The 13,271-nt window shown below is 40.0% G+C and overlaps 1 protein-coding gene across 2 annotated transcripts in view; it reads right to left on the bottom strand.

Annotated features, from left to right (window-relative positions):
• Nucleotides 1–13,271, bottom strand: part of CAB39 (calcium binding protein 39) — a 41,774-nt gene that overhangs the window by 13,424 nt on the left and 15,079 nt on the right. For both annotated transcript variants that reach the window (XM_072933206.1, XM_030279870.4), the window contains one exon: nt 6,732–6,888. In XM_072933206.1, the coding sequence (XP_072789307.1) occupies nt 6,732–6,845 (114 nt within the window). In that variant the 5' untranslated portion in view covers nt 6,846–6,888. The remainder of the gene's footprint in view (nt 1–6,731; nt 6,889–13,271) is intronic.

Genomic DNA, 13,271 nt, shown 5'->3' with positions numbered 1-13,271 from the left:
CTTCCCTGCTTGAAGCCCATTTTACAGAAGCCAAACAGGTCTGACTTGTCACTTGTGAGGAATTCCAAAGTTGCCATGATGAGCTGGAGCAGCCATTAGCAGTGGAAACACAGTTATCTCACAAGTAAAACTAAAAAAATATAAATCAACAAGAATGCTTCTAAACACCCACTTCTAAATCTTAAAACATAGTTGTATTGGACCAAAAAAAGAACTACTCCTTTCAATATATATGTTTACTGAGCTTGGGGGCAAAATGCTGAATATTATCATCATAAATAGCTGGTTTAATTATAATGGTTCTTCACATGCCTAAAAAGTCTGAATGGCTTGTAAGTGCACTGATTTTTAGTAATTAGATGAACCTGCCAACAAAGTATGCATACACTTTAATGTAAAGTATTTATGATTGATAGCTCACGGAAAATTAACAAAGTGAAAAAATTACCACTTTCTGGAAATTGCCAGAATTATAAAGGATGTGTAAAAAGATTTCTCTTTTGTGCTTTTTATCCAGAGAGGCTTAGGATCAGCATGACCCATGCACCACTCAAGCTAAAGCCATTCCAGCCTTGCTAGGTATGCAAGCAAGGATTCCATGACCTTTAAGAAAGCTCTGTATCATTTTTAGCTCCTCCACAACTTTCCACTCCCTGCTGCCTCCCTCTTCCTGTTACTCCAGTTCCTAGTCCCAGTTGTCTCCTCCTCAATTGAAATCCCAAAGGATTTTCTGTGCACTGTTGGTGAGACAGCAAGAAGCAGGTGCTCAGTAAGACCACTTCAATTCACGCCAGCTCCTGAAGATGTGAAATGGGAACACACCAGCTCACCATGCTGGAGCAGAATTACACCACACGATTGTTTTCTGAAATTCAGAGGAAACAGCTCTTTTGTAGAAGAACAAGAACATCTGTCAGACATGGAGATATGAAGAGCTATCTTTGATGGATGGCTACCAAGGGAAGAGGAAGCAAAGTCTGTCCCTGCACACTAATGTAGAAAGCAAGATGAAAGAGGAAGAAAGGCAGCTCAAGTAACTGCCTATTTTGGCTAAAACAATGGCAGTATCGAGGGCATGCCTGTAATTAAGAAGGCAAGTGGAGAATTTGTCCTACCAAAAGCCCAGGGAAGAGGACAAGCCTCCCAAACCAACTCTAATAACCACATTTGAGGGCTCCCCTTCACCACCAGCCTAAGACAGACACCAGCAATGGAAATGCTTGCAAACCAGGCAGAAAATAATGCACTGTTTCCAAACACTGAGGGCTTTAAAAAAACCAAAAAGCCTTCTAGCCCAACATGAACATACAGTTTGGGAACTTCAGTAAGACTCAGGAGAACTTCAGTGCTCTTCACAACTGCCACGACCACCTGCATGTGCTTCCCTGGAACTTGGCATGGCACAAAGCAGTAGTTAGAGACAAAACCATTGAATCACTGAGGTTGGGAAAGTCCCTTAAGCTCAAGGCTGCCACTAAACCACATCCCTAAGAAGCAGCACAGCTGAGGCTGGAAGGTACCTCAGGATGCTGGAGGCAGGGCCACCTCAGTCCTGCCAAGCTGACCAGGCTGATACTCCCAACAGCTCCATGGATGGACACTCCACCACCTCTCCAGGCAACCAGCAGCAGGGCCTGACCACCACACATCAAAGCCCTGCCTTGCCTCGCTCCAGCGAACATTTCTGGGTATCTTCTGGAAACTGAAGGATGAGCTTTTCTGGAAGTATTGCATCAGTAACCAGTGTCTATCAATGCACAACACTTCCATAAAATGTAACATCCCTACACTTCTTCTCTTCTTTTCTAAAATTCAATATCAAAAGGATTAGAAATAAACCCTGACAGATTTCTAGAACCTCCTTACTCTTGTATATTCCATGAACTCTCAGGCATTTTGCAAATACAGGATGTGCAGACCTATTTTTGCCATTTCAGATGCAGAATGGAATTTAGATAGTTAGACTGAAAAATATAATGCTACATTAAATGTCAGTGTGAAGAACCAAGTAAAAAAACACTAAAAACAAAAAGAATCAAGAAAGATAAGAGAAGGTTGGCTAGCATTACTTGCAAGATTTTTTAAGATACTGAGATTTAAATTGCCTAATGCACTGCTCTATTTTAAGTGGGGAAAAAAAATCTCTGGAGAGAAAGATCAAAATACACAACGAGGTTCATCAAAAACCCCATGATCAAAAGTGTAACTAACAATCAGACACCATACATACAAATATATAAAATGTATCCCAGTACAATATATGACCAGGGTGTATTTTACATATCCAGAATATCTATACTCTCTATATATTTTATAGAGAGTATAAGTATATATTTTATGTAAGTATATATAAAACAGTATATATTTTATATGTTAAAATTTGTATTTATAAAGTATTAACATATGTATTTATATGCTCTCAACACTGAGAAGTAGCAACCTGAATTTTACAGGAAAATTTCATGGCAAGTCATATTTAAAATTTAATGGTGCCAGAAAATCAATACCATCTGAGGACAAGCCACACTATAAAAGTTAAATGTTAAGCAAAGAAAATAGATAAAGTTCTTACTTCTCTATGTTTATGAAGCACAGGAAGATACTATTTAAAAATAAAAGCAGACACCATGAAGTCACACATTCTGTTACACCAGAATAGCTGCACGTCTTCAAAGCTATGATTTATTCCAGTCTCTGGAAAGATCAGTGAAATATCCTAAAATTTAGTATTTTCTTAAATGGTAAGCAGTGCAAACCCCAAATACTCTATCTAGAGTTGTACAGCTGGATTATTTGGGGTTTATGAACAGTAGAAAAAGATAAAGAACACATGGCCAGTCCTGAAATATTTCCAGTGAGCTTGGCAGACTCCAGGCCTATGGAACACCAGTGGCTCTGTGGGCTCCCTACACATGGATAATGCAGTTACAGAAACTGCACTATTACTGAAAACATCCATCAGCATGATAAGCCAGATATAGCTTTGAACCTGTACTGGGTGAATAATTTTAGTAATCTAGAGCAGTATCTATTACAACTAAAAAACACCATTTTAATAACTATTAAATTGGCTGGATTTCAAAATGCTTACAAAAACACACAATTCCATAAATGTATTGGTAACTTCATCAGTGCAGTAGCACATTTAAAGGCCAAAAATGATTGTATGATTTTCCAGTAAACATTTAGCATGGAGACAGCAGAGAAGAGCTAAGTTCAATTAGAAGAGAGGCACGAGGGCTCACCTGCCACTTCCTAAAGAAGGCTCATCTTTACCCCTTGAGTAACAGCCCCACACTGGAGGCCAGGCACATCACTTAACCTTTAGCCTTCTTTCAACCACAGATTAACTGTACACACATGCGTAACAAATCTAGGATTTTACTGCTCTATGAATGACAGCATTAACTCCCTGAATGAAATGTGACCTATGGCAACATGGCACAGCATCACCCTGGCACAGCTGAGCCAAGCAGCTCGTGGTGCAGCCATCTCACAGCTGGGACATCGAGGAGAGAGGCCAACCACGCCTGCCTGGGATAACAACAGGGCTCCAACAACCACCCAGCAGCCCAAAGGGAGCTGCTGGGCCCGGGTCAAGCCAAGGTCAGAGGTAGTGAAGAACAACTAGATTGCATGAGTAAATATTTACCTGCTCGACAGTAAATGTGTGCCACACACCAAGTGAACTGTACTATGAGAAAATGCTGGGATCAGCCCAAGAGGAGGAAGAGATGTGAATAAAGACTAACTAATGGAATAGATCAAGGGTAGGTCCTGCTTCCAGGAAAGGAGCTTTCCTTTGCCTTCCCTTTAGCCCCCCGTTTCTGAGAGAGCACAAGCAATGGAGAACAAACAGCATAAATGACGAACACATTTCAGTTATAAAGCACCTGACATCTCATTTCCCTTCCCAAATACTGACAGCAACCCTCGACCTCTGTGCTAAGCACAGCACTGCAGCCAGCAAACCAGAGCTGTGGCACAGAAGGAGATGGGAGAAGTGAGCCCCAGCCCAGCTCCCAGACGAGCACCACACGCTTGAAGGACATTTCAAATGACCTGCTGAACTACCTGGTTAATTTTTCTCCAGTCTTCACTAAGCTCAAAAGCTAGATTAACATGTAACTAGGATACATGTGAATTTCAGATTTTTGATTATAAAACAAATTTTCCAGTATTACAGGGCAAAGTGTTTCATAATTAAACAAGACATTACTATTGTTTTACATCTTTTACTTTGCAGAATATCTTCCATTTTGATTATAAAGAATGGACAGGAACACACACTGTCCAAGGTTTAAACATCTCTATTACCTCCTTTGATTTTTAGTTTCCGCTCACAAAACATCAATAGTTTTAAATTTCAGCCTAAGCACTGAAAGAAATGAAGAATTCTGCTCAAACATAATTACACTTACAACTTCCAGGGAAAATGATTTGTCTAATTTTCTTATAAATGTGCATTTCCAACTGTGCAACAAAATTGTCGAAGAGCATTCTCCATATAGTAGCAAACTCGGTATTAGAAGAAATGAAAGTGTGTAAGAAAAGTAGGTAATCCCTTATCCCAAATGGATACTCTTATAACCAGTACTGAGTATTTAGCAAGCTGACCCAGCACTGAAACACCATTGATATATGACAGGCTGCAAAAGCATACCCTGGATCAAACAGCAACAATGATAAAATTACTGAGACACATTGTAACACATCCAATCCCTAACAAAGAGAAGTCATAAAACAAAAACAACTTTTGCATCCTTCTCCTCTGTTAGTACCAGGCAGCAATTTTTGTCTTCATGTAGAGTGAGTTTTTCTATTTAACCATAGAACCCACCCTGCCACCAGCACAGACTTCCTCTCCAAAGGAGGCCAAAAATTTACACAGCAAAAAGGATCATCATAATAAAATGGATAATGAAAGAGAGAAAGATGCCTAAATACTGAGATATAGGCATGAAGAAATGTTTGTTCTTTTCTAATACAGGCTACTGCTCAGACCCCTGTCTTATAGCTCCAAATTCACTTCAGTCTTTTCTACAGACTGGACAGGAAGAGGGCACAAATTCAGGATGTCTGCTCACAGAGCTGTGCCCTCAAAGATCTGATGACTGGTCCATAAGATATGGAAGAACTTTTCCAGCAAACCACCTGAACTAAACAGTCATAACCAGTCACCTTCCTGAAGTCTTGGCTTGCCAAGGAAACAACTATTTTCTGATGAATCTCTCATGAGATGTGGACACTGGTGGTGTGAGTGTTGGGATTTATTCATTTTGTGAATAGCAAGGATGATGGGGAACAGCAGTACCATACCCAGGCTCATTCCCCTGCATTCACACTTAACCTAGTGATTGTGGGCTGCCTTTGTTCTCCAGCAAACACAATGTGTTACCTGCTGTATGACACAGGCTTAGCACATTATTTCTTGTCAGAGCAACAGCCTCACAGAAATTAGGTCTTTCAAAAAAATGGGGGCATGGAACTAAAGGCCAGCAAGAAGAAATGGTAATACCAACCTTCAGCTACAGCATCAGGAACACAGGCATGTGCTACAGGACACAGTTTCACACCATGGGATGAGCTGGTCTGTTCCCCATTAGGGGTCTCAGCAAAAAGAGGACACAAAAAAGCACAGCTTTTAAGACCAGGCCACATCTCCAGGAACTAATAATGAGGCCAAGAAAAAAGGAGGCAGTGCCTCAACAGAGACTCTTCAGAATGCACCTACTCCTCCTTTCCTGGCAGAAGTTAGAGACAGAAAAAAAGCAGCAGCAAATAAAAATCCTCTCAGCCTTCACACAAGCCTACAGAACAGAATGTAACATTTTTCTCTCCAATAGGAGAGGAAAAGCATCAGAGGAAACTATTCTGGCAAAGGGTAGAAGATGCTAATTATTAAAGAATATCAGAACTAAAATGGCAATTTAATTAAGATCTTTAGAAGTAGTAGCGCCAAATCTAGGTGAAACTGACTACAGAAGAGTTGGCCACACTCTGCTTAAAAACATAGGTGAACATGAAAAGATTGTGGGACTCTGTGGATGCCAAGAATGGCACTAATAGTTCAATAATGCTGGGAGAGGCTCCAAGGAGGGTGCTCCTCTGAATCTTTGCCACACAATTCACACAGTGGGATGCAGCTGCACACAGGCAGCTTCGAGGTCAGTTCCTGTCAAGCTGTAAAATCCAGAGTGCCAGTTGAGAAGTAAATGACTGGGACAGGTACACAGCCTGAAGTACAAGACACCCCTGTAAAGGAAACTGCACTAGCACAGGAACTTCTCACATCTTACTGCAGGTTGAAGAAGAGGCAGGAAAGTCAATATATATTCTCCATCCATGAAATCACAAAGTTCTTCAGCTTCAGTAAGAGACACTCTGCTCTGTAAAGATTTGCATGGACAATCAGAGACAGAACTACTTGTGCAGTAGTGAAGGCACTGTGGTGGTCACAAGCACCTGAACACTCTACAGCTGTGAGCTGCTCATTAATAAAGAATGCAATGTCCCACAGTGCCAAATCATTTTAAGTATCATTATCAGCTGCCAGTGGCATAAGCCAACCAACCAAGAGGACACACACCTGTTCAAAGGTAAATAAATTAACCTTTATCAGAGTATAAGCCACCAAAATAATTCCTAATTGTTTCAGTTTCAATAGCTATAAATGCCCCCTTTCCCCCACTTTTAAATACAGTTTAGCAACTGGAACATCACAACTGTACCTTTTCTGCCTTTTTGTCAGAGATGTCTTGTTTTTCTAGAACTGCCATGCTCTCCTTCAGGTTTTTCACTATGTCTGCAGGAGACTTGTGGGACTTGCCAAAGGGGAATGGCATGATTGCAAACCACAAGGTCTTCCTTCTGTGGCTCCTGCTTTACCTGGAAAAGGAGGAGAAAGAAAGTACATCAAAAATAGAAATTGAGCTCTGTGTAACAACACACAACAAAGATCAAGAGAGAATAGCAAAGGTACTCATACATGGAATAAAAAATCCTTGGCAGGTGAACTAGAGCTTGTCATGACAAACTTAAATTCTTGTATTTCCATTTCTTTTAAAATACAAGATACGCAATCAAAGAACTCACATTAAGATCATCATCTTACGCTTCAGGAGCAAATTAAAGAGTACATTAATTATATCCAAAGCCACATACTGCATACATGCCCCATATGGGCAAGACTTACAAGGATCAATTATCCCAATTAATGCTGTCAAGCCAAATGCCTTCTCACACAACATGTTTGACACACAGCTCCCCATGTCTCAGGGCCCTGCAATGACTGCACATGCTTTTACCCAGATTCACTCCATAATGAATTTGCAAATGCAAAGCAGACCCCAAAGTCTGCACCTTAGTGCAGGAGCCACAAACACAAAGCAGGCAAGGCTACAGACAGCAGCCTGTTCCTGTCAACACACCTGGCATGTCCTGACATTCTCAGATCTGTAACAATACAGAAACACAGTCTCACCCTCACGCGTTTTATGGGAAATAAAATTTGACACCTAGCAGGGATACATACAGCACTTGAAAACATTAAAACCCCCACCTGATGTGTATCTCTCTCAAAAAGATAAAATATGTCTTACAAGACAAAGTTTCTTCCCCAAAAATATCTGGTACTTGAATCTAAATACATTCATTCTTCTGTATATTTACACAAATTTACTTTTACACATACATACATATATATATATATATATATATACACTCTCTTCTGAGTACAAAATAGAAAAGTACTACTGGAATAAATGAACGTACTGAAGCCTTTGTTACTAAACACATACACACACATATAAACAATAATAAAACCGTCTTACAAGTGAATTACCTGAAGTATACTTCTACAACTCTAATCTAGACAGAAGAGAACAGGAAATCCTCCATTAAAAATGCTGACAGCACTACTTGTGCTAGCCACAAAAGACAGCTGTAGCTGGCAGAGCAGAGCCTACACTGGCATTCCAAAGAAGGGGCTTTACCCTGAAAGTCGAATTTCTATGTCCCTGCAGTGTCTGTGTCATGAATAACAAGTCAACTCTAACCAGTACAGGTTAAAGTTTCTTATCTGACACAATGCACTTTGATCCTTGATTAAAATACCAGCTCGTCCACCAGGAACTCCAAAACCTTACTCCTGATCTTACTCAACAGTTTTGATCAGGGATGAAAAATCCCAATGTAATGGTATTTTTGAGTCATTTTTATTTTTCAAACAAATAAGTTTGGCTGGCCAAATAAGTTTGTTGCCCAAGGGCAACAATTTAAAAGTTAAGAACAGAAGAACTCAGATTTTTAGCCAAATAAATTTCCATAAATAGAGATTTCAGGTAAGCAGTTACAGAGAGCATACATTCACAGTTCCATGCCTGCAACTGATTTAAAGCATAAGGTAGGTAGTTTTTAATTAGATTGCTTCCAGATAGAAGTATCAGCAAGAAGGTTGAAATGAGACCTTCCCCTAGCCATTTCCATTCTTCAACAGATCACAAGGACTTTCTGTTGCATTTATTTTGTAGTAGTCATTATAGTAATCTCTCATTCACAATCTGCATAAAGAAGGGACTGTAATACTGAAATTACAAAAGCAGGAGATAAAAAGAGATCAAAAAGTGCCCACAGGTCATTCTTTTGATGAGAGAATTTTATGCCTCAAACTTCATCACATGTAGTGGAACAGAAACCTAGAGCTAAGAAAAGCACTGCTACTGACTGCTATTTAATCAAAATACAATGGTATTTAAAACAATATTTAAGGAAAACAATATTTTCACACTTTTCCTAGAAAGAGAAAGTGTGAAAATAAGCACAATTTCCCCAAAACACAGATGACACACCTCAAGCATCAAAGCAACATTTTAAATGTTCTCTTTATCTCTCCCTTCAATTACTACTTCTGCCAAATTAAGATAAGCCCTGAAAATAAATCTGGATTCTTTCATGTTTGCATATCATCACTGATAGTAGCAGTATTTAACAACTACTCTGCCTATTCATTCTGGAAGACCGCTATAGCATGTAACAGAGAAGGACTGGCTGGAGAAATTGCCAGTCTCAACTCCTTGGATTATGCATTAAAACAGAAGCAAATCCACTAGGAATCAAAACAGCCAAGAGAACAAAAACTCATGGAACCACAAAATCTACTATGACAGCAATACACAAATAAAATAAATCAAACCAAAGAAAACAGCTCTGCACACTCAATTTCTGGATCAGAACTATGCTAAAGTCTAAAACACTATACGGAGAATACAAAACCTATGGAAATATAGGATATTGATAAACAACTGTCCTCATGTGTGCCAAAGGTATAGGTTTGTAAAACTTTATTTGCCTCTAGTGAGTGCCCTTTTTTTTTTTTTCTTTAAATTAACAACAGTTTATAGCTTTGATTTATTCCTGAAACCTTCCAGGTTCTATGTAAATCAGATACACTCACATGCATACTCAGGTCATACACAAGCTTCACTCTATATACTGGCATATCTAGTGGAAAATAATAAATTAATAACAGCTCACTAGCATACACTCATATTAAACATTTTCTTCCAATCCAGGTAAGTTCCTGTATGAACCTCTCAGAAGCAATTTAGAAAAATCAGGAACAACTGTTAGCACCAAAAATCTACATCCTTGATTACTGAAGATGACATTTTGCTTCAAGGTATTACTTTTATGATATAAAATGGAGTAAATACACTGTCTATGGCATTTCAGCTTTATTACTGGAAGGAATGCAATGGCACTGCTGGGAACATCATCTGGGGCCTCAAGACTGAAGATCCCACAAACCCCGAAGCAAAATGCTGTTACTGAAAAACCTGTGCCACATCCTGCCCAAAAAAAAAAAAAAATTAAAAAAAAAAAAAAAAAAAGCAGGAGCAGTGCTTTGTCTCAAAGCTGTACTTCATGCAGGAGAACATAGACAGGCTGTTCCTTTTTCAGCCCAGCAAAACTACCCCCAGCACCACTCTGGGCACAATAGACAATGACAACATCTGTGTGGGATCGGAAAGAGCTGCCACCACCCACATCTGCAACACAAGAAAAAAAGGGAACAACATCAAATGACATTTTCTGTAAATAAGAATAAGCCTTACATCATGTCAAATGATAAGTGATTCACAATACTAGCACCTGGCTGCCTTGCAAATTCAGGATAAAACACTCACTGTGGCTAAACAAAGGATCATAGGATAGTTAAACTGCTCCAAGTACATGGTCAGCTCTGTGCTCTGCTGGGCTGCTTTGCTTTATCTTCCCTTCCCAGAAATCTCACGTTCAACCACTTGTTAAAAGAGACCATGCACAATATTACACAAACTTCAGGCTTTCTCAGGCATGCATTTGATTTCAGCAGTACTCAAGTAGGCCAAAGGTAACAAAATTTAAGGTACTCAAAGCATCAGGGTCACAGCCACAAATAGAAATCTGAAATTATGTTATCAATGCCAATGGGCCATCAAACAACAACATGGCACATGGCCAAACACCCAGAGATTGAAGTTCCACTGACACACTCAGGCACTCTGGGACATTTGGGCTATTGTAATAACCAGAGATAGTAGCCCCACTGTTTCAGATAGTATATAACTTCCAGCTCTTTCCATGCACCAGGCATCCATGCAGTTTGCTTTATCTATAAGGCTTTGTAATTTTTTTTTGTTCACTGGATTGACCACACAATCAATAATGTCCAATTTAAATCCATTCCATATATAATATTTTAAAGTGTCTGCTGAGTAAAAAAAACTCAGCATTTTTCTGTGAGGACAGCCCTCCTGCAGAAAAAAAAACCACAGGAACAAATACAGAAGCATGATAAACAGATTCCTTTCCTTTAATTAATTTAAATTCTCTAAAGAATAGATACAATAGCCTGGAACATGGTCTGTCATGTAGCTGAGTTTTTTTTTTTATTTGAAGGGTCAGAAACTATGCTACCTCTATAACACAGATGTGTGTCACCATTTAAACCCTGATTACTTACTGAAGTGTTTTTTTCTCTTTTAGGAAGTAAGTTTTTGTTGCTGTGAGATGCCTGCATTACTATTTTCAGAACAATATTGGTAGAAAAAATGGTACAATTACACTCCTGACTGCACTGACATGTGTAGAGTTACTCCACAGACAAATGAATTGGTGGCACCAAGGTCTCACCAGCACAGACTTCCAAAGGAAAGAAGGGAAAGGGATGAAATTGAATGGAAAGCCATACCAGCACCAAAAGCAAGGACACAAAGACAAACACAAGCATTTTTACTTTAGACATACCATGAATTTACCACAACATAAAGTTTAAACTTTTTTTTCTCTGCACAGAAGTATAATCTATAAATAAAGCATTATTTAAGTATCCACACATACTCCAGCTCCAGAGAGCAAACCACCACCTATCCCCATGCAAAATGCTACTTAACTGATGTACAAAAACCCTAAATTTCCAATTTTGTGAAACAAACAGGTGCAATAAACTCAATCCTTACTCTATTATGGCCCTCACCGTTTAATTGCACCATATTAAGTCCTCAGCTGCATCTTTCTGCCTTGTTTAGACACACCAAGAGTTTAAGGTGACTGCCTTTGCAAGCTCCTAATGAGGAAAAGAAGAGGAAAAACCCCTTCAACTATTTCCTGGCTGCAACTGCACATGTTTAAAAAATCCAAGCCTAGTGAGAGAGAGAGAGAGAGAGACATGTAACATCCATTTAATGTGCACATGAGAAGAAAACTGCTGCAGATCAAACAAAACCAACATAATTTTAGTAAGGCCAAATAATTACCAGCAAAGTTCCCCAGGGCAGAAGAGCCAAAGGCAGAGCTGGCCCCTGCTGGGGGGAGGTCCCATTGCCCCTCTGCTCCCAGCACCACAGCCCTTCCTCGTTTTATGCCAGGGCCAGCCAAGCCAGCCGTGAGCTGAGCCACTCACCAAGCCACCAGAAAACTAACATGTAAAAGGAAAATAAACAATGAGTGCTGTAGGGAATGTAGAAAACCCATCCCTTTGAGCAGCAAGTAGTTGTCAATCAGCTCCCTCAGCTCCTGATCTCTCCAGAAGAGCACTTCAAGAGCACTTCGTGGTGAGGCTGGAGCCAAATCAACAGCAGGGCTGAGGGGTAAGGTCACTTTCCATCAGTTATTTTGAGAAGCCTGATATTTGTCCCAGTGCCCAGTGTGCTGACTGAACCGACCAAAATGGCAGAAGACAAAGCCAACAAAAATGAGAGACAATAAATAAAAATTCTGAAAGGTTCTTAAGACAAACCAGTACAAGGCACCCAGTGCTGTGAGCCATACCCAGCCCGAGGAAGGGAGGAGGAGAGGGCTGAGGCAGTCAGGAGGGAAGGGCACAGCAGCTTCTCCTCCTCCTCCTCCAGGTAGAGGGAAGCTGCCACCTTCTATCCTGAAATCATATCATGTGTCAATTACATTCCACAGTGCCAAAAATACATAGGAGAATGGCTTAAGCAAATACACTTAAATAAACTAATGAGTCTACCAAGTCAAAATACCTAGTTTCACAATAAACAGTTGGGGCCGCACTGCATGTGGATTTTTAATTGACAATTTATCAGCCTATTACTGACACAACATGCTGCATCTTGCTAAAAAGGGGCATGTTGTTATTAAAAAAATATCAGAACTCACTGATCCATGCTTCTTGATTAAAAGGGATCATTAAGCGATATAGAAAACAATAACATAAATCAGTTTTCTTGAGGCTACAAGGGGCTGTTAGCACAGCTAGAATTCACCACTGTGAAATCTGGTTGGAATGATAAAACCAGGAACAGATCGAGAAATTATGCATTTTTAAAAGCACTGTCTCACTCTCAGAGATGCCCAGCATCCCAAAGGAAGACTGACAGCCATGCCTTTGATCCGAGAACCATTTTTTATACAAGCTACCATGCTCCTTGGGAAAAAAAAAATTGAGTACTTCAAAGCCAGAAGCAACACCTTATTAGCTATTCAAGCCTCTTGTACAAGATTATGAAATGTCACTAGCTATCAGAGTATTTCGGCAGCTGAAGTTCCTGCCTGTGCTTTCTGTGAGTGTGCTTTGTCCCAGACATGTGCAGCAGCACCGCAGGACAGCAGCCAGGTGCCACTGGGAAGCATCTGGAATATTGCTGCCAGCTCATCACTGCAAATTCCTGCCTACAGCACAAATTCCTGAAAGGCTTTACCACTTCTGACTGCACAAGTGCAGTGACCTAGGGCAGCATTCATAATTTCCTTCAGCAAGTTATCTG

Source organism: Taeniopygia guttata, chromosome 9 (genome assembly GCF_048771995.1).
Source record: "Taeniopygia guttata chromosome 9, bTaeGut7.mat, whole genome shotgun sequence".
NCBI classification, from domain to species: domain Eukaryota; kingdom Metazoa; phylum Chordata; class Aves; order Passeriformes; family Estrildidae; genus Taeniopygia; species Taeniopygia guttata.
This window is presented reverse-complemented; position numbering and strand designations above follow the sequence as displayed.